The sequence below is a fragment of the Engraulis encrasicolus genome, chromosome 4 (assembly GCF_034702125.1).
Source record: "Engraulis encrasicolus isolate BLACKSEA-1 chromosome 4, IST_EnEncr_1.0, whole genome shotgun sequence".
NCBI classification, from domain to species: Eukaryota; Metazoa; Chordata; class Actinopteri; order Clupeiformes; family Engraulidae; genus Engraulis; species Engraulis encrasicolus.
This window is the reverse complement of record NC_085860.1, coordinates 12,325,272-12,352,844: the sequence shown is the minus strand read 5'-3', so window position 1 is coordinate 12,352,844 and position 27,573 is coordinate 12,325,272. Positions and strand designations below refer to the sequence as shown.

The 27,573-nt window shown below is 41.1% G+C and overlaps 3 protein-coding genes and 1 long non-coding RNA gene across 6 annotated transcripts; 2 read left to right on the top strand and 2 right to left on the bottom strand.

The window, feature by feature from the left end:
* The first annotated feature begins 358 nt into the window (after nucleotides 1–358).
* On the top strand, nucleotides 359–5,871 carry fam185a (family with sequence similarity 185 member A). Its single transcript, XM_063196709.1, has 8 exons — nucleotides 359–1,236; nucleotides 1,726–1,835; nucleotides 2,057–2,149; nucleotides 2,268–2,406; nucleotides 2,597–2,638; nucleotides 2,974–3,069; nucleotides 4,222–4,356; nucleotides 4,612–5,871. Exons 1-8 carry the CDS (start codon nucleotides 825–827, stop codon nucleotides 4,749–4,751), a joined length of 1,167 nt encoding a protein of 388 aa, XP_063052779.1. The 5' UTR covers nucleotides 359–824; the 3' UTR covers nucleotides 4,752–5,871.
* Nucleotides 1,004–2,307, bottom strand: LOC134447307 (uncharacterized). The gene is made up of 3 exons (XR_010034587.1): nucleotides 2,223–2,307; nucleotides 2,024–2,130; nucleotides 1,004–1,092 (listed from the first exon to the last, which is right to left on the bottom strand). It is a non-coding gene; the product is annotated as an uncharacterized LOC134447307 (long non-coding RNA).
* fbxl13 (F-box and leucine-rich repeat protein 13) lies at nucleotides 5,663–17,629 on the bottom strand. 3 transcript variants are annotated; one of them, XM_063196705.1, is made up of 22 exons: nucleotides 17,467–17,629; nucleotides 17,238–17,341; nucleotides 16,952–17,027; nucleotides 16,055–16,156; nucleotides 15,882–15,946; nucleotides 14,858–15,015; nucleotides 14,498–14,613; nucleotides 14,369–14,410; nucleotides 13,845–13,940; nucleotides 13,553–13,688; nucleotides 13,390–13,442; nucleotides 13,204–13,304; nucleotides 12,951–13,080; nucleotides 12,737–12,835; nucleotides 12,226–12,346; nucleotides 11,833–11,995; nucleotides 11,184–11,300; nucleotides 10,504–10,621; nucleotides 10,086–10,169; nucleotides 9,495–9,629; nucleotides 8,028–8,191; nucleotides 5,663–6,281 (listed from the first exon to the last, which is right to left on the bottom strand). In XM_063196705.1, exons 1-22 carry the CDS (start codon nucleotides 17,539–17,541, stop codon nucleotides 6,080–6,082), a joined length of 2,457 nt encoding a protein of 818 aa, XP_063052775.1. In that variant the 5' UTR covers nucleotides 17,542–17,629; the 3' UTR covers nucleotides 5,663–6,079. The 3 variants fall into 3 exon arrangements, with proteins under 3 accessions (XP_063052775.1, XP_063052776.1, XP_063052777.1); XM_063196706.1 differs by having other exon boundaries at nucleotides 14,858–15,009; XM_063196707.1 differs by lacking the exons at nucleotides 5,663–6,281; nucleotides 8,028–8,191 and having other exon boundaries at nucleotides 9,527–9,660.
* A 309-nt stretch (nucleotides 17,630–17,938) lies between these two features.
* On the top strand, nucleotides 17,939–26,526 carry armc10 (armadillo repeat containing 10). Its single transcript, XM_063196021.1, has 6 exons — nucleotides 17,939–18,287; nucleotides 18,781–18,926; nucleotides 19,311–19,445; nucleotides 19,733–19,909; nucleotides 20,463–20,534; nucleotides 25,196–26,526. Exons 1-6 carry the CDS (start codon nucleotides 18,008–18,010, stop codon nucleotides 25,445–25,447), a joined length of 1,062 nt encoding a protein of 353 aa, XP_063052091.1. The 5' UTR covers nucleotides 17,939–18,007; the 3' UTR covers nucleotides 25,448–26,526.
* The last annotated feature ends 1,047 nt before the right edge of the window (nucleotides 26,527–27,573 follow it).

Here is a 27,573-nt window from a genome sequence, read left to right as displayed (position 1 = left end):
TAAGAAAACCAGCTAACACTATAGGGGCCTTCGCCAGCTTCGCTGCTTGGCCCCTAATAAGAACACCAGCTAAAACAGTAGGGGCCTTCGCCAGCTTCGCTGCTTGGCCCCTAATAAGAACACCAGCTAAAACAGTAGGGGCCTTCGCCAGCTTCGCTGCTTGGCCCCTAATAATAATAGGAAGAAAACCAGCTAACTCTATAGGGGCCTTCGCCAGCTTCGCTGCTTGGCCCCTAATAATGAAGAAAACCTACTAACTCTATAGGGGCCTTCGCCAGCTTCGCTGCTTGGCCCCTAATAAGATTGAGCAGACTGTAAAACCATTCGACCACCAGATGGCGCACAAGGACCATTGTAAACATCCTACAACCATTGTAAACACCCCCTATTATTGCAAAATGGCTCAAATGTTGGCTACTTTCATACTCGTCTTTACACAAAAACGTAGAACACAGAGACGCAGCGCAAATGGATGATAATCTGCAGCATTGCTGTTTTCTAATTTCAGTGTCTGCAGAACAGTGGAGAAGCGCAACCACGTAATAAACTACATTTCCCACAATGCAACAGTCCATGTTGAGTAAGGGAGCCGCAATGACAATTACGTATCAGAGAAAGTGGTCTGTTGCTCAATATATTCACCGGGGCTATCCAAACTAGCAACGGCGGATGCTTTCTGTGAGTTTTAAGAGAAGACCGATCTTGAAATTGAGAAAACTGTTCAGTAGCATGATCTAAGAAAGAAACGTTGCAGTTGGCAGTTAGCATCGTATTGAGTTAACTCCAAAACAGTTAGCATAGAGTCACTTTTGGCGAGTCAAGTCATGTATTGGGCTGCACTTGGCACGCGGGTGTGCGTAAGGGCAGTTTGGCTAGGAACCAAAGAATTGTCTCGTGTAGGTTTTGCATTACCTCTCACGGGTCGTCGTTTGTCCGTCAAGGCGAGTCTTCACAATGACCTCGGCAAGCCATTGAAGCAATGGGAGTTTGAAGTTAGCCCTTTCAGCAAAGTTAACGTGAAGCTTCCATGCGACTTGTCCGTGCGCCCATTGGATCCGCATGCCTTCCCAGAAGCTGATCGCGCATTCATATCTGTGCAGGGTGTAAATGTCAACAGTGACATAAACTTGGATGACTTCAAAGTACAGTATTGTGCGGAAAGTGAAGAGCTACTTATCCACGGCGATGACATGACCAGCAATGTAACCGTGGAGCTGACGGCGCCAATTAAAAGCGGTGAGTGAGCAATTTGATAGTCTTCTTCATCAGTTGATGCTGCTGGTGGCAGGTGCCCCCATTATCTGATTGGTTACATTTGTTTCTCTCTGTGTGGACTAATGTATGAGAGGTGAAATAGCTGGGAAAATGAGAGGGGTGGCATAACTGGGTAAATGAGAGGGGAGGGTAAAAAAGTATGTATGTGAAGGAGAGGAGTGTAGCCTATGTATTAGGGTGTATATGGATAGATGTCCGGATGTCTGAGGATGTGTGTGTGTGTGTGTGTGTGTGTGTGTGTGTGTGTGTGTGTGTGTGTGTGTGTGTGTGTGTGTGTGTGTGTGTTTCCATGTGTGTAAATGGTGTCTACATTGTAAATGACATGTGGACCACAGATCTAACTAATGTCGTACCTGATGGAACTGCCTGCCTGATGTGAAAACAATTATCCCTACGGGACAATGAATAATCTAATCCAATCTAATCTAATTTAATCTGTATCTTCTGAAGACATTTATGTCACAGCCACCGGCGAGGGAAGCGTCAGCATCCAAAGGATGGAAAGTGATGTTTGCAAAGTCCAGACAGAAAAAGGAAACTGCACCTTGGCATCAATAAGGGTGTGTTTCCCACACAAGCACACTTTTATTTTATTATCGTCATTACTTTATTTTATTCTACTGGTCTGTTGAATGATGCAGGTTCTGTATGCAAGGATGGTGTGTTGTGCATAGTTGATGGGTGAGTGGCGAGTGACTAAAAGCAAGGGCATAGCTCTGTGAGAAGCTAAAATGTTTCATTCACTCACTGTTGATGTCATGCTCACTCATTTCACCTCCAGAGTCATTGTGTGGATGTCCAGGCCGCAGGAGGAAATGTCACAGGTCTCGGCACCATCCATGGCAATGTGACCATCTGCGGAAAAGAAGGGAGTGTAAGACCACTGACCTCTCAATACATGTCAATGACCTTCCAACAAACAAAATGCATACTCAAAAGTATCCTACCTGCCCTGGTGAACAATTTTTCATAAGACCTGTCAATTGTCACAGGAGGTGAACCTCAAGAAGATCCAGGGGTCTTACATGATAGTCTCCACAGACCAAGGGCAGCTGAAGGTCAAATCCATCTACGCAGAGTCCTCCCAAGTGTCCTCCTCAGCAGGAGAAATACAGCTAGGCCACATCCATGGTATGTTTGACTGTATAATATATAATTACAATAAACATCGTTAAACATCAACAAATAAATGTTAAACAACAATTGTAACATCTTAATTTCTAGCAGTCATCTTGATTTCTAGTCATCATGGAGTGCCTAGCAAACTTCAGTTTAGAATGTAGCTTTTAAACTTGTATGTTCTGTTTTCTGTCATGCACAGGTGATGCCATCGTAGAGACTGATTCTGGAAATGTGAATGTAGGTGAGTCGCAAAAAAACATTTGACGACTCTTCGCTATCTCTACTATAAAATATAACAGTTAACTTGACTGCACCCATCCATACAGCTGGTCAAAAACAAGGTGCTCGAATTGAGTTGTTTCACTTTGATCACAGTATTTGTGTTGGAGTGTGCATGTGTGCGTGGATGTAAGTGTGTGTGTGTGTATGTGAGAGTATGTGCCTATGTCTGACAGTATTTGTGTATGACTGTGCATGTATGGTGATTGATGTTCTTATAATGTGCTTGTGGTATACAAATTTCCCTTTGGGGACAGTAAAGGCTATGTATCTATTCATCACATTCATGTTTTACAGATACCTCAAATGGTGCTCTGAACATCATGACTGTCAGTGGGAATATTGATGCTTACGTTGGAGAGAAGGGCTCAGCCGATCTTGTAACTGAAACTGGTAAGAGACTAATAATTGTATTAATCAATTAATTAATTGTTATGAAGTGGTCCATTGCTAAATCATGGCATGAATAAAGCATAGCATACGCCACCAATGCAACAAAGTGGGATCAAGTCCGGTCTCCTAAATGTGTGCGACTTCCCCTTTGAACTCCAGTCATTATGCTAGTCTGTCTTCTAAAGGGGCATGGCTGCATAGGATGGCAGATTAGAACCAGAGCCATCTAATAACAGAGTTGCGCAAACCGGGGACCAGGAAGTCGGTTGGTGATGTGATTCGCGTAGATTAAAATGTTTCTTAACAGTAAACTTCTGTTCGTTGGAAACTAACACAGAACCATCACATACCAAACAAAGATTAAGTACAAACAAATTACATTACCTTTACCACGTTTTCTGTGTTCTACGGCCACCTCCTGGAACTAAGTAACTTCTAATAGAACTAAAGTCAATGGGGATTTCCATGTTAACGCTCCGTGAGGCTCCATGAGAGCCGCCATTGCTGTGGAAAGATTGGTCCATAGAGGTCTATGGGAGTGGCGTAACTCTGATATTAGATGGCTCTGATTAGAACCATTGTACGTCATGGATTCTGGAAGAAACTCCTTATGAACTGTGTATTCCTTATGTATCATCTAAGGCAGTGGTTCACAAACCGGGGGGAGACTCGGGACCATTGAGAGCATATAAGAATCACACAAAAAAAACACTTTGATCGGTTGAAGAGTAAAGGGAACTACTTTTTGAATGAAAAGGGTTCCGCTCTGGGTGACATTTCAAGGAGACACATGGCTTCAAGCCTGCCATAGAGATGAACCGGATTTGGCCCTTCTCTTCCAAGTTTAGGGACCCGCTTCCAGGGTTCGCCGTTGCTTCAAAGGCTTCGAGAATTTTGGCCTCTATTCTATTTACTCTCACTCGTCGGGACCCATAAAGGGGTCGCAAAGGCACTGCAGGGGAGTCACGGACAGAAGGGACTACTGTATTTGCATGAAACCTTCAATATACTGTATGCTTTTATTACCTTTCCATACCGGTACATTGTTAGTACCAATATTCACTTCAATGGGTAATAATGTTTTAACCTATTTCTGTGATTTACCGGTACATTAAAATTCAGCGATGTGCATGTCATCTCTGACCTCTACAGGATCTGTGTCAGTGCGGATTCCGGCCTCTATGAAGGCTGGGCTTCACCTGTCCGGTGTTGCGGTGAACATCAGTCCCGATGTCCCACTGCAAGATGCTCAACAAGACACGACTGACAGAGGAACAACTGTTATTGGTGAGTTAGGTGTGGCAATGGATGGCATCGTATGAAAACTGAAAATAAAGTCTCCCCCCAATCTCCTGTTTGTACCGTACATTACGTAAATTAAGAGAAACGAGAGCTTGGTGTGTGGACTTAATTTTCAGTTTTCATGTGACTTTGCTAGAAGTCCAAACGTGAGTCACACGTTTTATGGACAGTGGTACTACCAACAATACTTAAGAGGTCTGTGGAGTCGATGTTGAGTTGAAAATGTTTCTTCTCTCATAGGTAATCTGAATGGGGAGTCGACTGGCGGGCCGCGGCTTCAAACCAGCGTTGGAGAGCAGCGGATTACAGCCAGCGCTGGGAAAGGGACCATCAGCCTGAGAGCACAGAGCTGGTTTGAGACTCTGAAGCTTGGGATGTAAATATATCAAATAAGGAAACATTGGGTGTATTATTATTGTTATTATTATTATTATTGTTGTTGTTATTTATTTAAATGTAACTTCAGGCGTGATCGCGAACTTGTAATGCCACATGTTGTTCTGTCAGAGTTAGAATGCTCTGCCAAAGCCACTGAACGTTTCCCGTTTGCACGCACACCAATTCTTTTGTTATTTTTTTGCTAGTGACTTGTAAAAATGTACCTGGCCAGAATCATAATCTCCTTTTATTTTAAAGGGTGTTATTGTAAGAGTGTGTTGCCAAAATGGTGCTAGAAGCTAGTATCCATTAGTGATGTGCATTTTCACTTCAGTCCGAATCATTTTGTCTTCAGTCCGATTCAACAATTCATTGCAATGCATTACATTTCTACTGAAAGCAAGGCACATTTTTCATCAGTCATGAGGCAATACAAGGCAATATAATTTGAAGTTCATTTGCTCCAGAAATGCCCACAGAAGTATTTGAAACTTGAAATAATGCAGCAAAAAATATGCTGCGTCGATTATGACATTTGCCGAATTGATTATTGAATTGTCCTGCCCTGCATTGCGCTGCATTGCCAAATCGAATATTGTTGACACCACTAGTATCCATGTATGTATGTCACTGGCCAATGGGACCATGTACTGTAGGGTCCTGTGCTGTAAATGCGCCCGGACTTGAACATTTTGCACTCAGTCTTACACCCACACTTGAATATGTGAAGGAAGAATATACACTGCAATATGTCAATGTCGATGCTGATCTTCCTTGTGTACAGTGTAGTCTCTTATGCAAGGCTTGTTTAGTTTTCAATGGCTAATGACCTATAAGGAGGTAGTCTGGCTATTGGCAAACTATCACGAGCGAGATATAGTGTGGGGACTGAGTGGGGATGATGACGACTTGATAAAATTGCTGCAAATAGCCTTTATTTATTACAAAACTATATTACAATGTATCCATGCGGTCTATGTAAGAGCGAACAATACTTGTGTGTATATCATTGTAGGATTCCGATCAGTAAGATTGGCAATTATGCCATATTGAAAATATACACCATCTCTCAAAATATGTCACTTGTTAATGGATATATTCAAATAAATGTTTTTTTAAGTATTTTGTTTGTTTGTAGAGGAATTAAGTCATGGCGATTTAGTATAAAACCATATACAAAGCTGAAAGTGCTGTAATTGTCCATTCAGTGACCACGGGCAATGCAATGATCCATCCTGTAAACATCGATCTGCCTGCACAAAACTCTTTAGAAAAACCTACATCTGTTTAGCCGAATAGAAACAGGAGTCATGTTGGCAGAGGGCGGTTCTCATGTTGGCAGGGGGCGGTTGTTTCGACGACTGTCCTCGTTCTCGGTGTCCTTTTTCTTGGCTCTCTCTTTACTGGACTGCTGCCGTTGCTGCTGCTGCTCCTGTATCTGTGCTTGCAGTTCGGAGCCGTACCAGTAGGGGGCGTCGTCTCTGCTGTGCTCCCAGTGCCTCAGGCTGGGTTGCAGTCGCAATGCCAATCGCCTGTGAGACACAACAGTTCAGAAAATCTTGGGGCCCTTACAGCTAATAATGACATTATTATATTGGTCACCAGAAGTGACTGTCCCAGGCCTGCATAATAATTGCCATTGTCAATAAATTACGATTAAGGCGTAACTTGAAACTTGATTTATTATACTGCCCAGAATTTACTGCTCGATCCTTCAGATAGTACTCCAAACATTTCAGTACCAGTTTTGATCATACACATCATCATTGCCAAATATTACAAACCCCAACTCCATAGAAGTTGGGACACAAGGTAAATTGTGAATAATAACAAAATACTGCCATTTTCAAAACGTCTGATTCTTACATTAGATGGAGAACGGCACAAAGAAAACATATCAGCCATCAAAACTGACCAAAATTATTGTTTTGGGGGATATTCGTGAATATGTAAAAATAACACGTCTCAAAAGAGTTGGGACAGGGACAATATAAGGCAGCAAATGCCAAGGAAGACTAAAAACAAACCAAAATACAACACTTAACAGTTAAATACATTAACCGATGAGATGATTTTATATAAAAAAAAACATCTTGGACATGATTTCACCAGCTTAAATGGAGGGTGTATTCCTTCCTTGTCATATTTTTCAATGTTTTCCTTTCTGTAGTGCTGACAGTATGACAGCTCTTGACCAAAAGCCCGCCATTTTATCACCTGCTGGTCCTTATGATGGAGTTACATTAAACTATTAAAACACAGTAGAGAATGCAATTTGTCCTTACTATGTGGCAGTAATTGAAGATCTCCCTTCAAATACAATGCATGAGTGGCTTTTCATGCTGTTTAAAATCCATTTATATCATTCAGCACTGTATTTAACTCCACAGATGAGTGAGAACAACTTAACTAATGCACTACTGCACCCCATGCCATCATGGAGGCTGACTTTTGAAGTTAGCACTAACACAAGTTGGATGGTCCATTTTCACTGTAGCACAGGATGTGCAAGACTATATTGTTTTCAAAAAGAATTGACTTCTGCAACTTCTGCTGACAGTTTGCCATGTCTTCTGGGTCTATTTCAAGTGAGCTTGGGTGCATAGGAGAATGTTAAACCCCTCTATCATTTGCACACATGTAGCAAATAGAGTGAGACTACAGCGGACATATATTTCATGATGTCATGAACCTATACAATGATTTTAATGACAAAAATATGTCTTATATACACTCAATCATGGTAAACCAAAGGAAATTCAAAAATGTATGTAATAACTATGGTAATTATTCCCTCTGCATCTTTAATTGTGAGTGACTCAGCCTCTCTGTGATGGTCTTATACCTGGACACTCATATTGTCCATCAGTACAATTCATTTTGAAATGTTCTTCTTTGTTGTTTTATCTTATTTGGATGTTTAATACATCTCACTGATCCCCGTCCCAACTTATTTGAGACGTGTTGCGTTTATCAAATTAGAAATGAGTACATATGTCCCCCAAAACAATATTTCTTCTCGGTTTTAACACTTAATATGTTGTCATGTCACTATTCTCCATCTAATGAATGATTTGAATGTTTTGAAAATGATAGCATTTTTATTTTATCCACAGTTTACCAAACGTCCCAACTTCACCGCAGTTGGGGTTTGTACATGAAAGCAGTGAGGGCAAGAATAAGCACAATAGAGTAGAAGTAGAAGTATAGCAGACGTAGTTGCCAGACTGATGCATTTAATGAGAAAAAGGATGTGTGGGTTGCTTGGCAAATCTTACTTTGAGATCCCCCTGCAGTAGAGCATGGTGAGGGAATGGAGGCTCCGGCAGCCCTTGAGCAGCGTGCGAGGGGAGCGGTCGGTCAGGAGGACGCAGCCACTCACATCCAGCTCTCTAAGGTGGGGTGTGAAGAGAGCCAGGTAGTGGATGCCCACATCTGTTATCTGGGTGGACAGACAACTGTTTTAGTAGTACATAAGGGGCCTATACTAAAATACTGGTTCAGGAGTAAACCAGGTTAAGTTAAGAGGTAAATCATCTAATAGAAGAGCCTTGAGTCCAGGCTCCTCTATTAGATGATTTACCTCTTAACTTAACCTGGTTTACTCCTGCCTGAACCAGGTTCTTAGTATATGCCCCTGTTTTAATAATACATCATGACACCAATAGAAAAACTATGTGAAAGAACATAGATTACATTTCATTACTTTCCTCTGGATTCCAGCCTTCTGGTCCTATGTTATGTCTTAAGGCCTGACATCATCAATGAGATGTCAAAACCAGGGCTTCGAACCGGTTCAAGGAACGAAAACCGGAACGAACAGAATTTTACGCAATTTTATGAGGAACAGAAACGGAAACGAAAATGAAATGGTCTCCAACTGTTCCGGAACAGAAACGTTATTCTGAAATCCACCAAACCGGTTAATAACGGTTTATTTCGTTCTCTATATATTTTATAACATTTCACAAAAGCATACCCTGAAGCATACATTGAAGTGTTTGTGCTGTAGAGTTAAACAGGAAATTGGAGATATTTGTCAGCAACAGATAAGCTACACCATATCTACACCATGCAGGTTTAGGAATTATAGTGCGATCTCCATATGGATAAAACTTACAGCCAGGTAAGGAGTTTAGCACGTATCCAGAAATGTTTTTGAAAATAAATTATTCATAGGCTACAGTAAGTCTGTAGGCTATATGTGGGAGGGATAGCCCATCTGAATGTTTTTGGATACCGCCTGTGATTTAGCCTATTATTTTTGGGGATAGCCTAGAGTAGCTACGGTGTAAATCAAGGGCAAATACTAATGGGTACGCCTATTCTAGGTATAAGGTATAGTCCATAAAAATAGATTTGATAGGCCCGCAAAACGCTGCCGGAACGATAAGAACGAATGATATTTTGCGTTCCGAACCGGTTCAGGAACGATATTTTTGTGGCAGAAAAAATTCAAGAAAGAAAACGTTAAACAAAGGCCTACCTGAACCGTTCGGAACGGAACGATTGAAAAATAATTTCATTTTCAAGCCCTGGTCAAAACAATATGTTTTCAAAGAAAATTAAGTAAAAGTATGTTTACTTTGCTTACATCCTACCCAATTAAAATTGAAACAATGACCAATGTTAAAGTAACTTTATCTAAGTCGATGACAATGAGGAGAGGGGAAAAGATGTACGTTTGGCTGTTAATCCCCTGTGACTTTGAGGAGTGCTGTGCCTTCACAACAGGCGTACTGTACCTTGGGGCAGCCTGCCACGATGAGGCGGGCTAAAGGCTTGCAGTAGGAGGACAGTGATTTGATGGACACGTCCGAAAGCGACACGCAGTGAGATATGTCAATATCCTCCAGACGTCTGGCCTGCTTACTGAACTTCTGATGAAAAATGAGAGAGGGCAAGCAAACACTAAAGACAAAACACTGGAGTCAGACTGAGATGGCAACAATAAAATGAAAACTAGAAATGCACTCAGAGAGTGCAGACCTCCGCCAAGGAAGCTGTTTGATAGAACATCTGACTATGTTACACCCTCATTTTTTTCAAGTCTTTCTGAATTGTTTTTGTGGAGTTAGAAACTACTAAGTCAATATTCGCACTATCCTGCAATGGTGAAGAATCATTTTTCTGGATCTGCATCATGATACAGATCACCACCAAAATTAAATCTGTTACTTTGTTAATAATATTAATGACTTTTTGAGTTATTCGGCTGACTGACAGACAGACCAACGCGACTGAAAACAACCTCCTTGGTGGTGGTAAAAAAAAACAATCGTTCCCTAACAAAGAGTAAAAAATGTGATGTGATGTAAACACCTCGAGAGGCTTACCTCAATGCCAACATCTGTTATTCCAAGACATTCAGACATAGTGAGTTTCTGTAGGCAGTTAATTTCCCCCACTGCAGACAGTCCCTATGGGGCAATCAAAATAGACAAGTGTACAGGTGCCATGGTAATGTAATGTGATGTTTTGCCCAATGTCCATCATTAATGGTTTTCATAAATACAACACTGAGATTACTGACTGCATAGAGAAGTGACAAAAGGCCCAGCCGTGGCTCAATCGGCTGGGCATTGCACTGTTACACCGGCAGCCCGGGTCATTTGCCAAGCCTTTCCCATCTCTCTGTCTCTCTCCCACTCACCTCCTGTCACCACTTATACCTTCCTATCCAAATACAGGCAAAAATGCCCCTGAAAATATACTAAATTATTTAAAAGAAAAGAAGTGACAAAAGTTGCTTACTTTGTCTTGGATGTTGCAGCCAGAGATGTCCAGAGAGACTAGACTGCTGGAGTTCAGGAAGTCAAAACTGGAGATGCCCTCACAGTATGAAATATTCAGCCTTTGGAGTGCCTCATATCTATTATAGCGAACCATAATATCAAGTTCAAGTGTACTTTATTGTCAGAAATCTATGTAACAAGGTTAGCACAGAAGTTTGAATTTGCGTTTGACCAGTCTCCAATGTGCAGTTAAACTAAACATACTGTATAGATAAGACATAATAATCACAAACACACACACACACACACACACACTTTTTAGTGCCTCGTATCTACCAGGAGCTATAATACAGATATCATTATCACTGACAAGACACTTAGGGTGGACCTCAAACTAGTTCCTCTCATCTTTTCCAGGTGCTTGTGGCTTCTCCCCTCGGCGTTGCCATAGCTACCACCATGGAGAGTTTCTCCGCTGTCAACCTAGGCAGAGCAACTTTTCAGAGGCCTTTCCCCATTCAACAGCCTGATTCCAAATTACCCTTATTAAGTTGTGCGTTGCGTTAATAAAACTTCAATCATCAATGACGCAGAGCCTTGCATCACAAGGTCACAGGAAAGGACAGTAGGAAGTAGTTTGACATGCACCCTTTGGACCCTGAGTGAATGCTACTGTGAAGAGACTGATGCTGTGTGCACCTCTTGACAATCCTCACAGCCACGATGTCGTTGACACGGCAGTGGCTCACGTTGAGTTCCTGGAGCTTTGCAGCACACGACCCATCAGCCAAGTGGCGCAGCCCAGCATCGCTAACCCTACACCACACAAAGACAAACACAAAGACAAACACACGGCTCAGAGTAAAAACACAACACCAGTATATTAACCTGATAAACCAGACTAAATGTGAGAATAATTTTGGCCGCTGGCGGGTGAGGCTAGTTTACTAGGCAACCAGTAAATTATATTACATAGTTGTTACACCAGTTATTAAGCTGTACCTACTGAGGTAGTTGAAAAGACCTAAAATTGACACAGATTGGATTCAATCAGCTTAGAATTAGCTAAAAGTAAGACAGGTAATGTAGACTACAGAACCTGTAGACCAGGTTCTCTGTGAAGTCACCTGTGTTGGAAGGTTTGCAGTCAGAGGTTTCAAAACTAAACTAAAACAGATAAATAAATGCTACAGTCTGTAGCACGTATTTATTTATTTAGTTAGTTTAGTTTTGACACCTCTGCAAACAAAATCACAAAATCCCATGTCTTGTACTGTTCTAACTGATCTGAATCGGAAATAGGTTTTAGGGAGAGCAGATGCACACAGAACTGTAAATTTAACCTTACCTGGTATTTTCTGAGATGTCAAGGTAAGTGAGATTTTTCAGGGATGCAATGTATTTCATGCTGCCATCAGACATCAACAGGCAGTTAGCAGCATGCAGATGTCTTAAGTCTGGAGACCCTTTACAAATTGCTCTCCAGCCAAAGTCTGTTATATGCTTGTTGCCTGCGGAGATTAAACGTTGTGTGAAATATTGGGTAGGGGACTTGGTACCGTATGTACTTTTCGTCTAACATAAAGATTGAAATAAGATGTGTTGTATTTTTTTTTTTTAATAAAATTTAGTCAAGGCAAACAATAGTTAGTAGCCGATAACTGTCATTGCATGTTACTCTTAAAGATCTAAATTCAAACACATAGTCCTGCATGTAGACTTCAGATTGTAAGACAATGACCTTCTATTCGTAGTTGTTTGAGTGAGGCCCTCTGTGCAAGGGTTTCAAAGGCCGTGTCAGTAAGATGTGAAGCGTCCAGGAGGGAGATCGTCACCAGAGATTTACATTTTGCGGTCAGCTCCTGTCCAGACAGCAGTATCACATGGGTAACACTTTACAATAATGGAGGCATAAATAGCAATATAAAAACCTAGTAAATAATTAACTAATGATGAACAAAACATTTAAAAAAAAAATGAAATGTATGAGAAATGTTATGTTCTTTATATTTATCAAACATTTGTTTTTGTAAATGCATAACAAATACTTGTAGCATCTTGAACATATTATTTGTAGACATTTTATAAAGTATTAATAACACTTAGTAAATAATAATAATAAAAAATATGTATTCTGGCCTTCATAGTTACACACACAGTATGTGCAGTATGTTTCCTCCAACACGCCCATCACATTGTTTACAATGAGCATAGTTTGATAAGTACATCATCATGAATAGTGATAATGGTACCTGTAAGCACTTGTCTGTAAATGTTGGCATGTCGTCTAACACAATGTGCTGCAGTAGGCTACATCCAGCAGCTATGTGTCTGAACCCATTCACTGTTATCTGTAGAAGATAAAACAGACAATGCAATACATTTCTAACCTGCCTGTCGCCAGATCTGTGCAGATCACGTTAAAGTGAATTATGTTCTTGATGGAAAAAGGGCTTGTGTACTGACCTGGGAGCAGCCAGACAGGTCTAGATGAAGGAGCCCGAGGCAGCCTCTCTCTGTGGCCAAGAACTGCAAACCTTTGTCTGTAAACTTCCTACACTGGGCCAAACTCAAGTACTGCAAGTATACACAGCATCTACACAGCCATGTCATGGAAATAGGAGGAGAGTAGTAAACAAAAAGTTAAAGAAAGTATTGCGACATTACAATATAAACAATAGTATTTACTGTATGTAAGCTTTATACTACATGACATTACCTTGCAAGTACTTTTAGAGTGGCATTGGTGACAAGGGTGTATGACAAATTCAGATAGAGTAAGGACTGACAATTCTCAGTTATTGTTCGAACAGCATCATCCTGGATAGGGGAGAATGGTTTTGATAAGTTTGCTTGTGATTATATTTCAGTAGGAATGCAGTTTGATTTCTAATATATCACTGACATTTATGTTGGTACATTCACTCAAATTGAGGTCCTGAAGATTTCTGCATTCACCTGATGGATTAAAACGAAACAAAACAAAACAAAACATGAATGCAAAAAGTCTTTGGTTTTTGTGTGGTCTTATTTTTCAGCTCAAGCTTGAGAGAGGACAATAAACTCACTTATGCATTGGAAGACCGGCCACTCCATAGACAAACAACCACGCAGATTCAACTGGACCACAAAAGTCCGATATTTCTTCAGTATATTTTGCACATCATGGCTTTGAATCCAGTGCTTTTCACCTGATAAATTAATCTGACAACAGATACAATGACATGATGTAACAATATAGAAAATGAATAACACAATAATTATTTGGAGGGGAGGTGTAAAATGAGCACATTTCCAAAAATGGTTAACTATTCCTTTACAAATGTTACTGATAGGACATTATATTGATTTATCCCTCACCTTATTCCAGAGAGTATGCGTGTTACTGATGGCCATCCACGTGTCATTCACCTCTGCACATCTCAGCAAGTCACCTGACTCTAAATACTCAAAGATCTGTGGCACAACAAACACACACAAGGCTTTATTGGAACACATAGAGCCTTATTGGAACCATTCAACAACCCCAATGAACTCAAAGAGACAGTGCATGTTCATCAAAGCAATACATAATGTACTAGAGCAGTGGTTCCCAAACTGGAGGTAGGAACCCATAGAGGGGCATCAAATCCACAGGTTAACAGCTAACAGCTAATAGATGTATTTGCTGTCCTGTGGATTTCTAGCCATTTCTAGAAATGCTAGATTTTCCATGATAGTTTGTCCGCTAATATTGCTAGGAAGCCTGAGACTATGGTGGGTGAGGGGGTCGCGACTCGCAAAAATATTAAGTCCAAAGGGGGCGTCCACCTGAAAAAGTTTGGGAACCAGTGTACTAGAGTTAGGTAATGTAATGCAATGAAGTACTGAGAGTTAGACTTTACCTTTATTGACAACATGCTGGGCAACATTGAAATAATGTCTTTCTGGCAACAGAAATGAAAAATTAGGATTGACTTTTTAGCCGATAAAGATGACATTATCCAAAATCTCAACATCTCCAAATGGGTTACCTCTGAGAAGTCTGGTGGTTCTACTTTTCTTGTCTCCTGCACCACCAATCGCCAGGCCCTAAGCATGCGTCTACGCCGCATCTCCTCATACACGTTAAGGAGCTTTTTTGCTGCATCTTAATAAAATACAATAGTACAGCAGTGTCATTCATTGGCTGTATAAACAGAGCTGTACTTGTTGTACACTGCAATTTCACAGACTTAGTAATACACATGGATGGAATTACTGTTAGTCGTGCGCCTATTCACAATAAAATGCTCAAATGAATATAATGGAAAACAGAATAACACACCAAGTACAGTACAGTAAATGACACATTTTGACAATGGACAAATGCAGAGGGGAAAAAAGCCACTTACCCCGGTCTCTCTGCTTCTTCCATTGTAGCCACTTCAGCCACGCTACAAAACTATGACGCAGGAGTTTCTTGGCATAGTGCTTGTGGACCAGCTCCATCTTGCGTGGCTGTAATTTCTTCCATTTGCTCAACACTACAAACCCTTTCCAGGCCCTGCCCCTCCGACCCCCCAAAGTGCTCTCTAATTAATTGATGAGGAACAGCATGCAATTGCAAGCCACTACTAACAGTCCATGGGCACAACCAGGGCCGGACTAAGATGGCCTGGGGCCCCGGGGGTACAGGTTGCTGCGGGACCCCTGGAAGGCAAATTTTGCGACAAATTTACATAGACAGTGTCATAATTATGAGCTAGGAATTAAGGATAACATGTCTACCAACTGTACTCAACACGACAGATGAAATTTTCAATATTACATCTTGTCACAATTCTGCAATTTTTCACTTTTAGCCAATCAGGGGCCCCGTGGCTGTAGCCATTTCTGGCCTGTGCATTAATCCGGCCCTGGGCACAACAAAAGACTCTGTTATCTCCACCTATGCTATATTGGGCCATTCATTTAATAAGATGGATGTCACGCACCAGATCAAATGTACAAGTAAACAATGACCAGAGCGAAGAGGAGACTAAGCCCTACCACATGGTACACGGCACACAGCGCAGTTACACTGATGGCTGATGACTTAATACGTAGTCTTTTTAGCCCACAATTCTCCAGGGCCACTTGGAGGCTAATCACAGTTTACGTGGCATTAAGTGAAACATGCCAGTTACAGTTTAGTCAGTGTGACAGTAGGATAAGCAGTTGTAATACTACTCAAGGTAAAAAATTGTGTGATATGCAATGACTTTGCTGAATATTGTGAGGATGATTGATTAGACATCTGATGATGGTTTATTGTTGAGTTTATAGTTATCATTTATGTTATTATTAGGTCATCATCCGTGTGATGTCAGACAGAGATCAGCCTCAAACAGTTCTGTTTTTGTCAATGTCATATGTGACATGTTAAAAAAAACGTACCTGAAGCACATCTTCATCAGGTTTTTCTGATAGAAGTGACAGGCCTCTTCAAAAAACGAGAATTTCTACAGAACCAGACACATCAGAGATATATTTACTGTACAACATGTGAACTGGTTTCCCTCTAGGTAAAATATGACTTTGCCATAGCCTACCATAGCAACATACAGTACCCTAATGTCATCATTTGTGGCTCCAAAAATGTTGATCATGTCATGTAGGGGAGAGTGCTGGGGTAGGTCAGGCTTAGAGGCCAGTACTTCCACCTCCTTTTTCTAGGTCACCGAAAGATAGAAGAAATGGGTCAACCTCAGGAATCTCATTGCAAGATATGTAAGCATATTGTAGTGTATAATAGGCCTATATTGTGTATAAATATTGTGTATTAAGTGTATAAAATACTTTTTTAGTCCTGCAAAGTAAACTTTCTGTGATAATTATTTTGCTGTTGTGCATGAACATATATACTGTAGAAAAGGACTTATTCCAGAATGATGGGCTTGGGCTAAGTTGTGCCAAAGTACATAGGGGTAAGTCAGTGCAGACTTGTTAATTGGTCATATCACATGTACAATATAGAGAAATACTGTTTAATTGTAATGGTGCATTTTATTCTGCCATTTTAATGCTATGTGATATTGTCCATTTTAGACCAAAAAGAGGAATAGGCCCTACAGTACACTGTTGTGCGATCAACAAAAAATACCAGGGCTTGGACAAAGCAGTGCCGAAAGCAGAATGAAAAGAAAGAAAGTAATGTCAAAATCATGATGGACACATCTGAGAAGGTGGACCTGGGACCATTTCTGATATGAAATGATGTTTTATTTAAATAACCAATGTCATAACTTACCCCAACACATGTCCCAGCTAACTGCACAACTTAACCCTTACCTCTTTTTTTCCGAAAGCTATTAGGCCTACTGTATTTCAGATAAAAAGTGAATGTTCCTAGTGGTAGATCACACCCTGAAATACACAATGATATCTAGATATCTAGATTTGGGAAGGATTACTAGTATGGCTTCTTTTGTCACTTTAAGTAGCTAATAAAAACCTGCATGTCTTACCCCACTCTCCTCCAGATTTTCTTCAACTGGAGCATCGACTTCTGCCTCCTCAACATCCTCTGCTATGCAAGTGTTCCTGAGTTGAGAGAAGATGAACTGAATAGGTATTATGGTTTTCCTTCTGTGTCTTAATTGGCTCATCCTACATAGCCTACTTCCAGATGTATTTAATGGAATGACATTGAAAACAGTAGACTACTCATGTAATCAGGCATTGACTTTGGTTGGGATGAGTGGGTGTGTAGTCTAGGCATATAGAACTAGGCTGTTTGTTACTGTTACCCACCAGTCTTTGTACCTATCCCTGCTGCTTTGAATTGCCAAAAGCTTCTCCTCAATGAAAGTCAAGGAGTTCTCTGGACATGTGGTACACAGGCCACCTAAGAGAGCCTTTAAAAAGAGAAAGCAAAACAATTCAATCATCTCATCATCATCAACAACATCAATAACAACAACAACAACAACGGTAGCCTGTCGTATATCAAAATATTCCTGTTTGCACGCCCTAACATCACCTTAAATATTTGGGGCAGAGAATGCTTCTCAATGTACTCCCTGAAAGTGTCCTCTGAATTTTCCTCCGAAGCCATAAGTGAAGGGTTTTCTTCAGCTGGAATGACATTTAAAAAGCTTGGTAGGCCTTTTGTTTATTTACTCACATTCATCACCACAAAAATATGGTTGACACCTGTCAAAGCAAAAGCCAATGCGTTACTAAGTAACCAAAATATGCAGGTCAAATGAAAATTATTCAAGGAAATTAATTAGTAATCGTTCTACCAGTGGATCGATGGTGGCATTTTAGAAATACAAATACTACAGACTCTTTTGCTTGTATTGTGTTCTGATAGTATTATTTTTTAAATATTATATCTCATGTAGACGTTTACATATCTGCTGCTGCGTCTACTTTACGTGTGCCATGAAATCCCATGGAAAGGCTTTGGTTGGCCAGGCGCGCGTGATTCGTGAAGTTGACTAGCTACCATAGCAGCATGGGGCAATGATTTTAATTCAGAAGAGGTACATCTTCATGTTAAGAAGATCATTTTCAGGATGGGAGATGGGAGTGTCGTACCCAAATTGGGTAATATGAAAGCGGTATTGGGGATACTTGCAGGGGCAGGTGCCTCATATGGGTTATACAAACTTGTCCGTGGAATAGGAGGTAATGCAGAAAAGAAGAACAGGATGAAAATGGAAAGAAGTGGTGGCCTAGATATCAGAGCTACGGGGGATGCACGCCTGGAACCAGGGAGCTTAATGGCCAAAGTATCCGGATTTAATGTAGTTGGTGTGCCAAAGACTCCTTCTCAGGTCACCGCTGAGGCATCAAGTAAGATTTATTGTTCTCATAAGCTATAACTTAATAATGCTAGCAGCTAGCTATTTTTGCTAGCTTTGTTCAATAGAACGTAAACAAATCTGAAGTTCTCCAACTGTGCTTTGTCTCAAACATGAAAATATAAACCAACGGTACAATGAGTGAGGCGAGTCTTTTTCATCTGGTACGTTGTTGTCTTTCGAGCATTACGTTTATTAGGTTAATGATGGGCATAAGAGTCCAGTTGTCAGAATGTGAACCTGCCAAGCCAACTGACTCTCCTGTTGCCTACAACTGAAGTGTTTTGACTATGAATCAGGACCTTCACAAACATCTGTTCTGTAATGTTGATTCAAATGGTTTTAATGTTTGTTTTTTATTTAATGAACATGCATAACGGAAAAAGTAGTAGCCTACTCTAGTTGGTGAATCCAAGAATGAATTTTTGCAATATGATCATGTACCCGCTGCTGATTCTTTATTGGAAATGTTAATCATTCAACAGAAGACCTCATAACCAAGTCCCCTGATTGCTTGGAGCCGCGGCACATAGGGATGCTTCTGTCGCTTTTGCAGAGCAGCCCGAACTTTTCCGAGAGGTCCCAAGTCCTCATTACACTGGGGAACAGTGCAGCTTTCACAACAAACCAGGTACATGTATATACACTTTACTACAGTCTTTAAGCCCAAATAAGAGGACACACAATACAATATAAAAAATAGACAATAAAAGAACAAGAGAAGAAGGGAGGTGGGAACCAATGATGCATAAGCATGTACAAACATGCTATCATGTCATGACAGGCTTAAAAGGCAGCCATACCAGTGCTTCCACATATATGATTGATATCTGACAGAGCTCCATCTTGGGCTTGTGAGAATCCTTATAATACAGTTTTGAGACAGTAAAGTTGCTAACTAACTTAAAAAAGTAGCATTGATTCGATATTCCTCCAGACACTTGATTTAAACCACCAGCATGCCTGCACTACTCAACTGTTCATTTTCTTCCTGTTGCTGTTTCTATGTGGCCAGGACCTCATCCGTGAATTTGGAGGCCTTCATATTATTGCAGGATTTCTCACAGACACTTCAGCTGATGTTCGACTGCAGACATTAAATGCCATGAACAACCTGAGCATGAATATCAGAAATCAACAACAGCTGAAGGTATGTAATGTTGTGCGCCCGATTGACTTAAAGGACAGCTGTTTTGTACTTTGTTGTTTTGTTTGTCTCATCTTTGTTGTAGCCCCATAATGCACGCCGTACCACCAGTGGCACTGTGTAATAGTCATTGAAAGGTTAATTACCATGGTAACACTCAACAATGACATAACAGAGGGCCTTTTGTAATGCACTATGACTCGGTCATTGCCATTCTGGTAACGGCAAATTTATAACGGCGTGTTTTAACGGGTTAATGAACCCTGCTTTCTTGTTTTGTGTGTGTGCAGGTGTACATTCCTCGTGTTTTGGAGATGATCGAGATGTCTCCTGTCAACTCCGAGTTGCAGCTGGCTGCCCTGAGGTTCCTAACGAACATGTCAGTCACTGATGAACACCAACACCTGATGAGGCACTCTGTCAACCTGTTCCTGTCGCTACTTGTCGTCAGCAACGAGGTCACTCAGGTACAGTGCCAGTTGTTATTAGAGACTGCTAGGTTTCACGTTAGGAAACAGGACTCTGTTTCTCGACAGTGTCGTTGCTAACTACCGGTAGTTAGCATCTTAGTAAGTTGCCTATGGGAAATTCCATTGCAACCAAGTAAGTTGCTAACTACTTAGTTAGCAACGACACTGTTGAGAAACAGGGTCCAGGTGTCTCGTTAACAAACATTCGCGCTGTGAGGAGGGGCAAGATGCTAAGCAGCCAACCATGTGAGCTCATTCTTTGAGTGACAGCAGTTTCCAACAATCAGAGGTGGAAGACTGTTCAGCCAGGGGTGCGCAGTCGGGCTTGTTTACAAACGTGAAACACCCCCATCCCCCTGTTAACTTTTGAAGACCCAGTAGAGCATCTGTATTTTTGTCAACTTATTTGTTTTGTCTGTTAATAGCTCAGCAGCAGTTAATAGCTCAACAACTCATTACAGGACCTTGGATTCACCATTCATAATTAGATGAATCATCTGCATGATATGCTGCTGACACTTCTTTTTGCCTCTGTCTTCATTGCCCACAGGTTCAGGTGCTAAAAGTTCTGGTGAATTTATCGTCAAATCCAGATATGATTGAAGATATTGTTCAAGCACAGGTGAGGTGTGTGTGTGTGTGTGTGTGTGTGTGTGTGTGTGTGTGTGTGTGTGTGTGTGTGTGTGTGTGTGTGTGTGTGTGTGTGTGTGTGTGTGTGTCTAAAAATAGTAACCGTGTCTTTAAGTGTTAAGAACATAATTTGCACAAAAAGGCAAACATACTGTTTCATGTCATTGGGCCTGTTTATATGCACATCAATAAGCAGTTTATAATCAGGTTTTTGGAGTAACCGGTTTATTGAGGTTTTCATATAATAATAGGCTAATAGACCGATTTCTCAAGACATGTATACACCTTAAACAGGTTATTAAAGGTTAGTGTCACACACTTGAGTGGAACACATGCAACCAACATACTGCATGTAAACCGCAATAAACAGTTTACCCCAATAACCTGTTTATTCCAATAACCTGATTATTCTGGTAATGTAAACAGACTCACTGAGACAGACTTTTAGGTATGACATACAGACTTTTTTTGCACCATCTCTACGAAAACTCCTCTATTATTTTAGCCTGACTATGAAGTTTTATGACTGCCTGTAATGATCACAAGGAATTTTATTTCATTATACTGTGCGAAAGAACAACATTTCTAGATTATTTTTTTTATAGTTGTAGTATAGCTGTGTTTTTTTCTGCTACTGTGACGGTGGAGGCTTTGTGACAGCTGTTTGAGTCGTGTACTTAAAAATAGAAACATCTATTAGCGGGGTTCAAAACACACAACAGTTTGTTGTTTGTTTTGATGTTGTCACAGAGTATAGCACCACAGGGTACCAGTCATGCCTATTAGTTTTTTGTGGAAGAGAATGTGTGTGTGTGTGGACAATTGTTTTGATAGTGATAGGAAGAGGTTTTGCTGTTTCTTGTCTTTGTTAATTTGGTTAAAATTGACGTGAAAATATTGTACAAATGTCAAACAATTGTTTTGAGTTCTGTGCCAATTGCCTTCTGTGCAAACTAGTGAATTTAGCACATGCCATATCAGAGGGCTGAAAGGAATGTCCAATGTCCATCATGCCATATCCTGCATATTGCCCTCAACAGTATTAACAATTAAGTAATTGTTTGCATGGAAGGAGGGAATGGGTGAATGAGTTGTCTGGAAGGAGGGAATGGGTGAATGAGTTGTCTGTGTCTGCCCCGCTTCCTCCATCATAATGTGGCGTTGTGCTGCATCTGGCCAGGCCCCAGCCTCTGTGGTGCTGCTGTTATTAACTATTATTAATAGTAATATTTTATTTTTTAATTTTTAATTTGGGGATTAATAAATGATACTCTACTCTACTCTCCTCTTCTCTATGTGTCCAGGCCCCAGCCTCTGTGGTGCTGCTGTGTGACTGCTGCACCAGTGTGCCCATGCTGCTGTTATTAGATATTGTTTTATTATTTGTAATATTGTTTTTATTGTTAATAATATTATTATCATTATGTGTCTGCCTCTGTGGTGTTGCTGTGTGACTGCTGCACCAGTGTGCCGGTGCTCCTGTTCTTAGCTGTTGTGTTATTAGGGGCCAAGCAGCGAAGCTGGCGAAGGCCCCTATAGAGTTAGTAGGTTTTCTTCATTATTATTCTCTAGTCACCATTCCTATCCCTCTGCAAGTCTATGGCAGCCCATAGAACCGTACATAGGAAAATGCTGTAAATTGGCACACATATTTGAGGCAGCATCAACATTACCCACAGCGATTTATAGGTCCCCAGTCCCAACGCTCTAGCGCCACCAGCAGGTCAAAGTTGCAGGTGCATTTCTGCTTGTAACTTTTGAACCGCTGGGCCGATTTTCATAAACTTGGTATCCCTGGAATCCTTGGGCCAAGACGAATCCAAAGCACCCTATGACGTCATTTTCCGCCAGGATAGTTTTCCCGCCATTTTGAATTTTGTAAAATTCAATAAAAATGCTATTTTTTCAACAATGTTTGACCAATTCACCCGAAATTCGGTATATAGTATCTCTGGACTGAGCTACACATGGGGTCTTCAGGAATATTGGATATCTTTTATCGTTTAGCCGTGAGAGCCAATCAAAATTGTCGTAAACGTGGCAAAACAGGAAGTGAGGTCATATCTCAGCAACCGTTTGTCGAATTGGGCAGGGATTTTGTACACACATAGTAGTCTATCCCATGACCTACCACAAAAAAAAATCAGATCCCCAGCTCAAACTCTGTAGCGCCACCAGCAGGTCAAAATTTTAGCTACATTTTTGCCTGTAGCTTTTGAACCGTACTCCCAATTTTCAAAATATTGGTACACAGGTCATCTTCACACTATGCTGCACCCAGGTATGGATTTTCGTAACGATTGAAAAAACTATCAGCTCTCAGCAGCCATTCAAAATTGTGGAAAGAATGGAGGGATTTTTTTTCATCTCTCTGTCCCCTTTGCCAACGGCACCTGCGCACGTTCACTGACACCATTCTCGGCAGGGGGTCTCTGGACACACAAGAGACGAGAGCTTAGGTGTGTGCGTAGTCTGCTATTGCTCTAGTGTCAACCAAAGCCCCACTGCCCCAGCCCCTGCACATACCCCCCCACCCCCACCCCACACACACAGACAGAGGGAGAGGGAGAGCGAGAGGGAGGGGGAGAGGGAGAGAGAGGGAAGGAGGGAGAGAGAGAGAGAGAGAGAGAGAGAGAGACCATTGTTGTTCTCGGTTCCTCTGTCTCACACACACACACACACACACACACACACACACACACACACACACACACACACTTACTTCTATATACACCAATTCCTCAGACCAGTCTCTCAAAAGGCTGGCCAACATTACATTGCAGCCTATAGGATTCTTATGTTTAGGATTTCAAGGACATATCTATTTTCAGTAGGCTCCTGATTCTTTTCCATAATATTGTATGTCATATAAACAATTTTACTAAATAGAATGATCACAGAGGATTATAATTGCTGTCCAAAAAGCAAGCCTCTCAAGTATAGAAATGACTTGCTGATATTTTATAGACTAATTTGAGAGGGAATGGAAATGTGTTACTCAATATAAATCAAGGGCAGCACAGGCCCTGCCATGGCCAACAGGTAGGGCACTCGTCTATCATGCGGCTGACCCGGGTTTGATTCCCAGCCCAGGTCCTTTGCCTACCCTCCCCGTCTCTCTCCCCATTTTCCCCTCCAAGGAATGCACCCCAACATTGGCGAGATTTGGGCCAAAGGGGGTGCTGCAGTTCCTTCTGTTGCCATGGCGACTTTGGCAAGTTTACTGCTTGGCCCCGCATTTGCCAACCCTCCCCGTCTCTATCCCCATTTTTCCTGTCAACCTGTCACACTGTCCTGTCAAATAAAGACAACCCCCCCCCACACAAAAAAAAACAATCAAGGGCAGCACAATTGTATTTTCTTGCATTAGGAAGAAATTCAATATTATATGTGTAATAAAACAGATTACATACACGTTGTAAAAATTAAAGCAGTATTTACAGATTGAATGCAGTTATATGAAACTAGTTTTCCTGCCAATTTTGTCAGATTTTCACAAGACTTGGTACAGATGATCTCTGGACTACTGTGCAAAGACTCCTTAAAGGAATTTACATTTCGTACTGCTTGGCCATGACAGCCAATCAAACGTGTCTGAAAAGCTGCATAACAGGAAGTCAGCTTATATCTCGTCAGCTTATATCTCAGATTCAAACCAGAGGGGGTTCACTCACGGAACTAGCCACTAGTAGCCACAACTGTCTAACTCTAACCCAAAACCAAGTGAAAAATGAATTGGTGTCAATGGAGTTTTCTACTATTACAATGTTTGTCTCATTGTATAATGCTTTGCCCTGAAATATTAATATTCAGATCAAGGCTAGGAATAATAATGCCTCATTTAAGTATCGTCTCGTTTTTTTTGGCAACTAGATTATTATGTACTGGGTCACAGAGCTCAATTCATGAGGCCAAATCCATAAACATTAGCGGAATGCTAGCGAGTACAAGTCGAAATCTTCAGCCCTGCTGGAAAACCAAACACCTAAAAAAATTGTCAATACATACCTATATATAACACCACCCATAATTCTTACCAAGAATATTTTGTTGATGACATTTGTGACTGGAAATTGCAGTAGCAATTATTTTGCATTTAGCCTAACCCTATGGGCTCCCTTTTTCATTCCATACATTTTCGACTCCGTTTCCACTTGCCAGCGTTCGCCACCTAGTGGACACCCAGGAACTGCAAAGCTAACTGGCTACAATCGCAACCAATCAGACTGAAGATTCTCCTCTATTCTAATGTCTCTGTTCAAACTAAACTTGGTTCACATGATCACCTTCCCCTCCAAAGATTGCACACCAACATTGGTGAGATTTGGCCTAAAGGGGGCGCTGCAGTTAATTTTGTTGCAGTGGCAACTTGGGCAAGTTTACTGCTTGGCCCCGCATTGCTGCTTGCAGCTATATTTATTATTATTATTATTATTATTATTATTATTATTATTATTATTATTATTAATAATAATAATGATATTGTTTTTATTGTTAATATTATTATTATGTGTCCAGGCCCCAGCCTCTGTGGTGTTGCTGTGTGACTGCTGCACCAGTGTGCCGGTGCTCCTCTTATTAGCTATTGTTTTATTATTATTATTATTATTAATATTGTTTTTATTGTTAATATTATTATTATTATGTGTCCAGGCCCCAGCCTCTGTGGTGCTGCTGTGTGACTGCTGCACCAGTGTGCCGGTGCTCCTGCGCCTGCTGGCTTTCGTGGGTAACCTGCGGGCCTGGACCCCGTCTGCCCAGGTGGTGGAGGCCCTGCGCTGGAGGCCCGACTCGCTCTTCTGCGTGCTGCTGGACGAGTCCTCCCAGCTCCACCACCGCCTCCCCCTGCTCCTCCACCACCCCGACCCAGAAGTCAAGGCCCAGGTGGCCAGGACTCTCACATAGCCAGCCAGCTATACCCTCCCCCTGGGCCTGCTCATGGATCTGGAATACAGGGACATTCTCTCTCTCTCTCTCTCTCTCTCTCTCTCTCTCTCTCTCTCTCTCTCTCTCTCTCTCTCTCTCTCTCTCTCTCTTGTGTCTGTTGCGCCATCAGGTGTTAACCTCTTGTGCACCTAAAAAAATAACTGTCTCTCTTTCTGTCTTTCTTTCTCTCTTTCTGACTCTCTCACTCTCGCTATCTATCTATCTATCTATCTATCTGTCTGTCTCTCTCTCTCTCTCTCTCTCTCTCTCTCTCTCTCTCTCTCTCTCTCTCTCTCTCTCTCTCTCTCTGTCTGTCTATGCCTCCTCCACAGCCAGACTCTACAGTTGTTGGCTCCTCTCCTGTGCACTGTTATGTTGTCTTCTCAGCATTGTAATGGCAGGTGTTCAGCTCTGCAGTGTCTTCTTCTTCTTCTTCTTCTTCTTCTTCTTCTTCTTCTTCTTCTTCTTCTTCTTCTTCTTCTTCTTCTTCTTCTTCTTCTTCTTCTTCTTCTTCTTCTTCTTCTTCGTCTTCTTCTTCTTCTTCTTCTTCTTCTTCTTCTTCTTCTTCTTCGTGTCCTCTGAGCTCCCTATGAGCTCACAAACGTCGCCCACTGCCAAACCTTTTATAAATATAGAGGTGGATGGATTGGTGAATGTGTCTGTTGCACCATCAGGTTTTAACCTCTCGTGCACCTAAGAAAAGGCCTCACCCTCGTGCAGGTTGGCAGAGGGTTGAAGTTAGTTCTACAGAGAGGTTTTGTGAGACTTAACATTTCTTATTGCCTTTGTGACAGAAAATATGTCCTGCCACAGACAGTTTTGAAAGGGAATGTTTTTAAGGTTTGCATGCATGCCTTAGCATGGAGGAGTGGGTTTCCTACTGACTGGACTCTTCTAATATGTGTGCATCTGTGTTATTTTGTTAATAGTCTGCCAATGCTGCACAGCAACTCAAGCTTGTGAAGAGAAAATGCCAGCAAGTGTGACTGCCTCAGAAAAAACATCTCTGAAGCTTACAAGGGTTATGTTATTGAGGCTATGAGGGATATGAAGTTTTTTTAACTAAAAAAAAGAGAAAGAAAACCACTATTCAATGCCCAAACAAAAAATTTGGATTTCCTTAACTATTTTGCCTAATAAATCCCAACAGTGGCTTAAAACTATTAAGCCATTTTGGTATTTGAAGGAAGACATGCATTCCAGGCAGTCTGCTGTTCAGATCTAGTTTTACATCAAAATCGTCTGTCCAAAGACCCAACTACTCCTGCACAGTTTTGGAAAGAAAAGACACCTCCTAATGAATGGAAAACATGTTTTCTGGATATGTATTGCAATTTGAACCATGTACAGATGGAAGTACATTGTATACCTTTCTAAGCTTCTACTCCTTTTGTTATTATTTTTGGTAACATACAAAGATGGAAGACTCCAAATCTGATCAAGTCAGAGCTGCCATAATATTTATAGTACAATAGCCCAGCGAAATGAGGATTTCATTTACACTTCAACAGTTTTTGTGTAGTTAAAAAAGGCAAAGAAATGTAAACCTTTTTAAATAGAATTATTTATTGTAAGTTATGGTGTTTCACATCTGCACATTTGAATGTTTAGTATTTGTTTTAATCAAATAAACATACAGCTTTTACAATAATACAGAACCTGTCCGAGTCTGTTTTGGATCTTACAATGTTGTAACTATATAGTTAGATACACACAGATAAAATGTAAAGAAAACAATAGCCACGCAGGGCAATTTAATTTTTTTACAATTAAAGGACTATTGTTTTACAGTGTGTAGTAGACATTTGCATCATGTATGTATAGAATTAGTGACACCTGGTGGTGAATCAAAAAAAGGAAGAAATCCTGGAGAAATACAAGGTGTGTCAAGGTGTGCGGTGTTATTTGTGCACTTATCAGACCTGCTCTGATAATTAGGCAAAGAGAGGGCATTTTCCTGGTGGACCAACAGTCCTGTCCTAAAAGAGAAATGATGGTTCAGCAGCAATCGACTCGAATTGTCACGTGGGTCAGGGGTGGATGCAGTCGTTTTTTAATCCTCTTGGATTAAAACAACGGTGTTGTGTTGATGTGCAGCTCAGGCC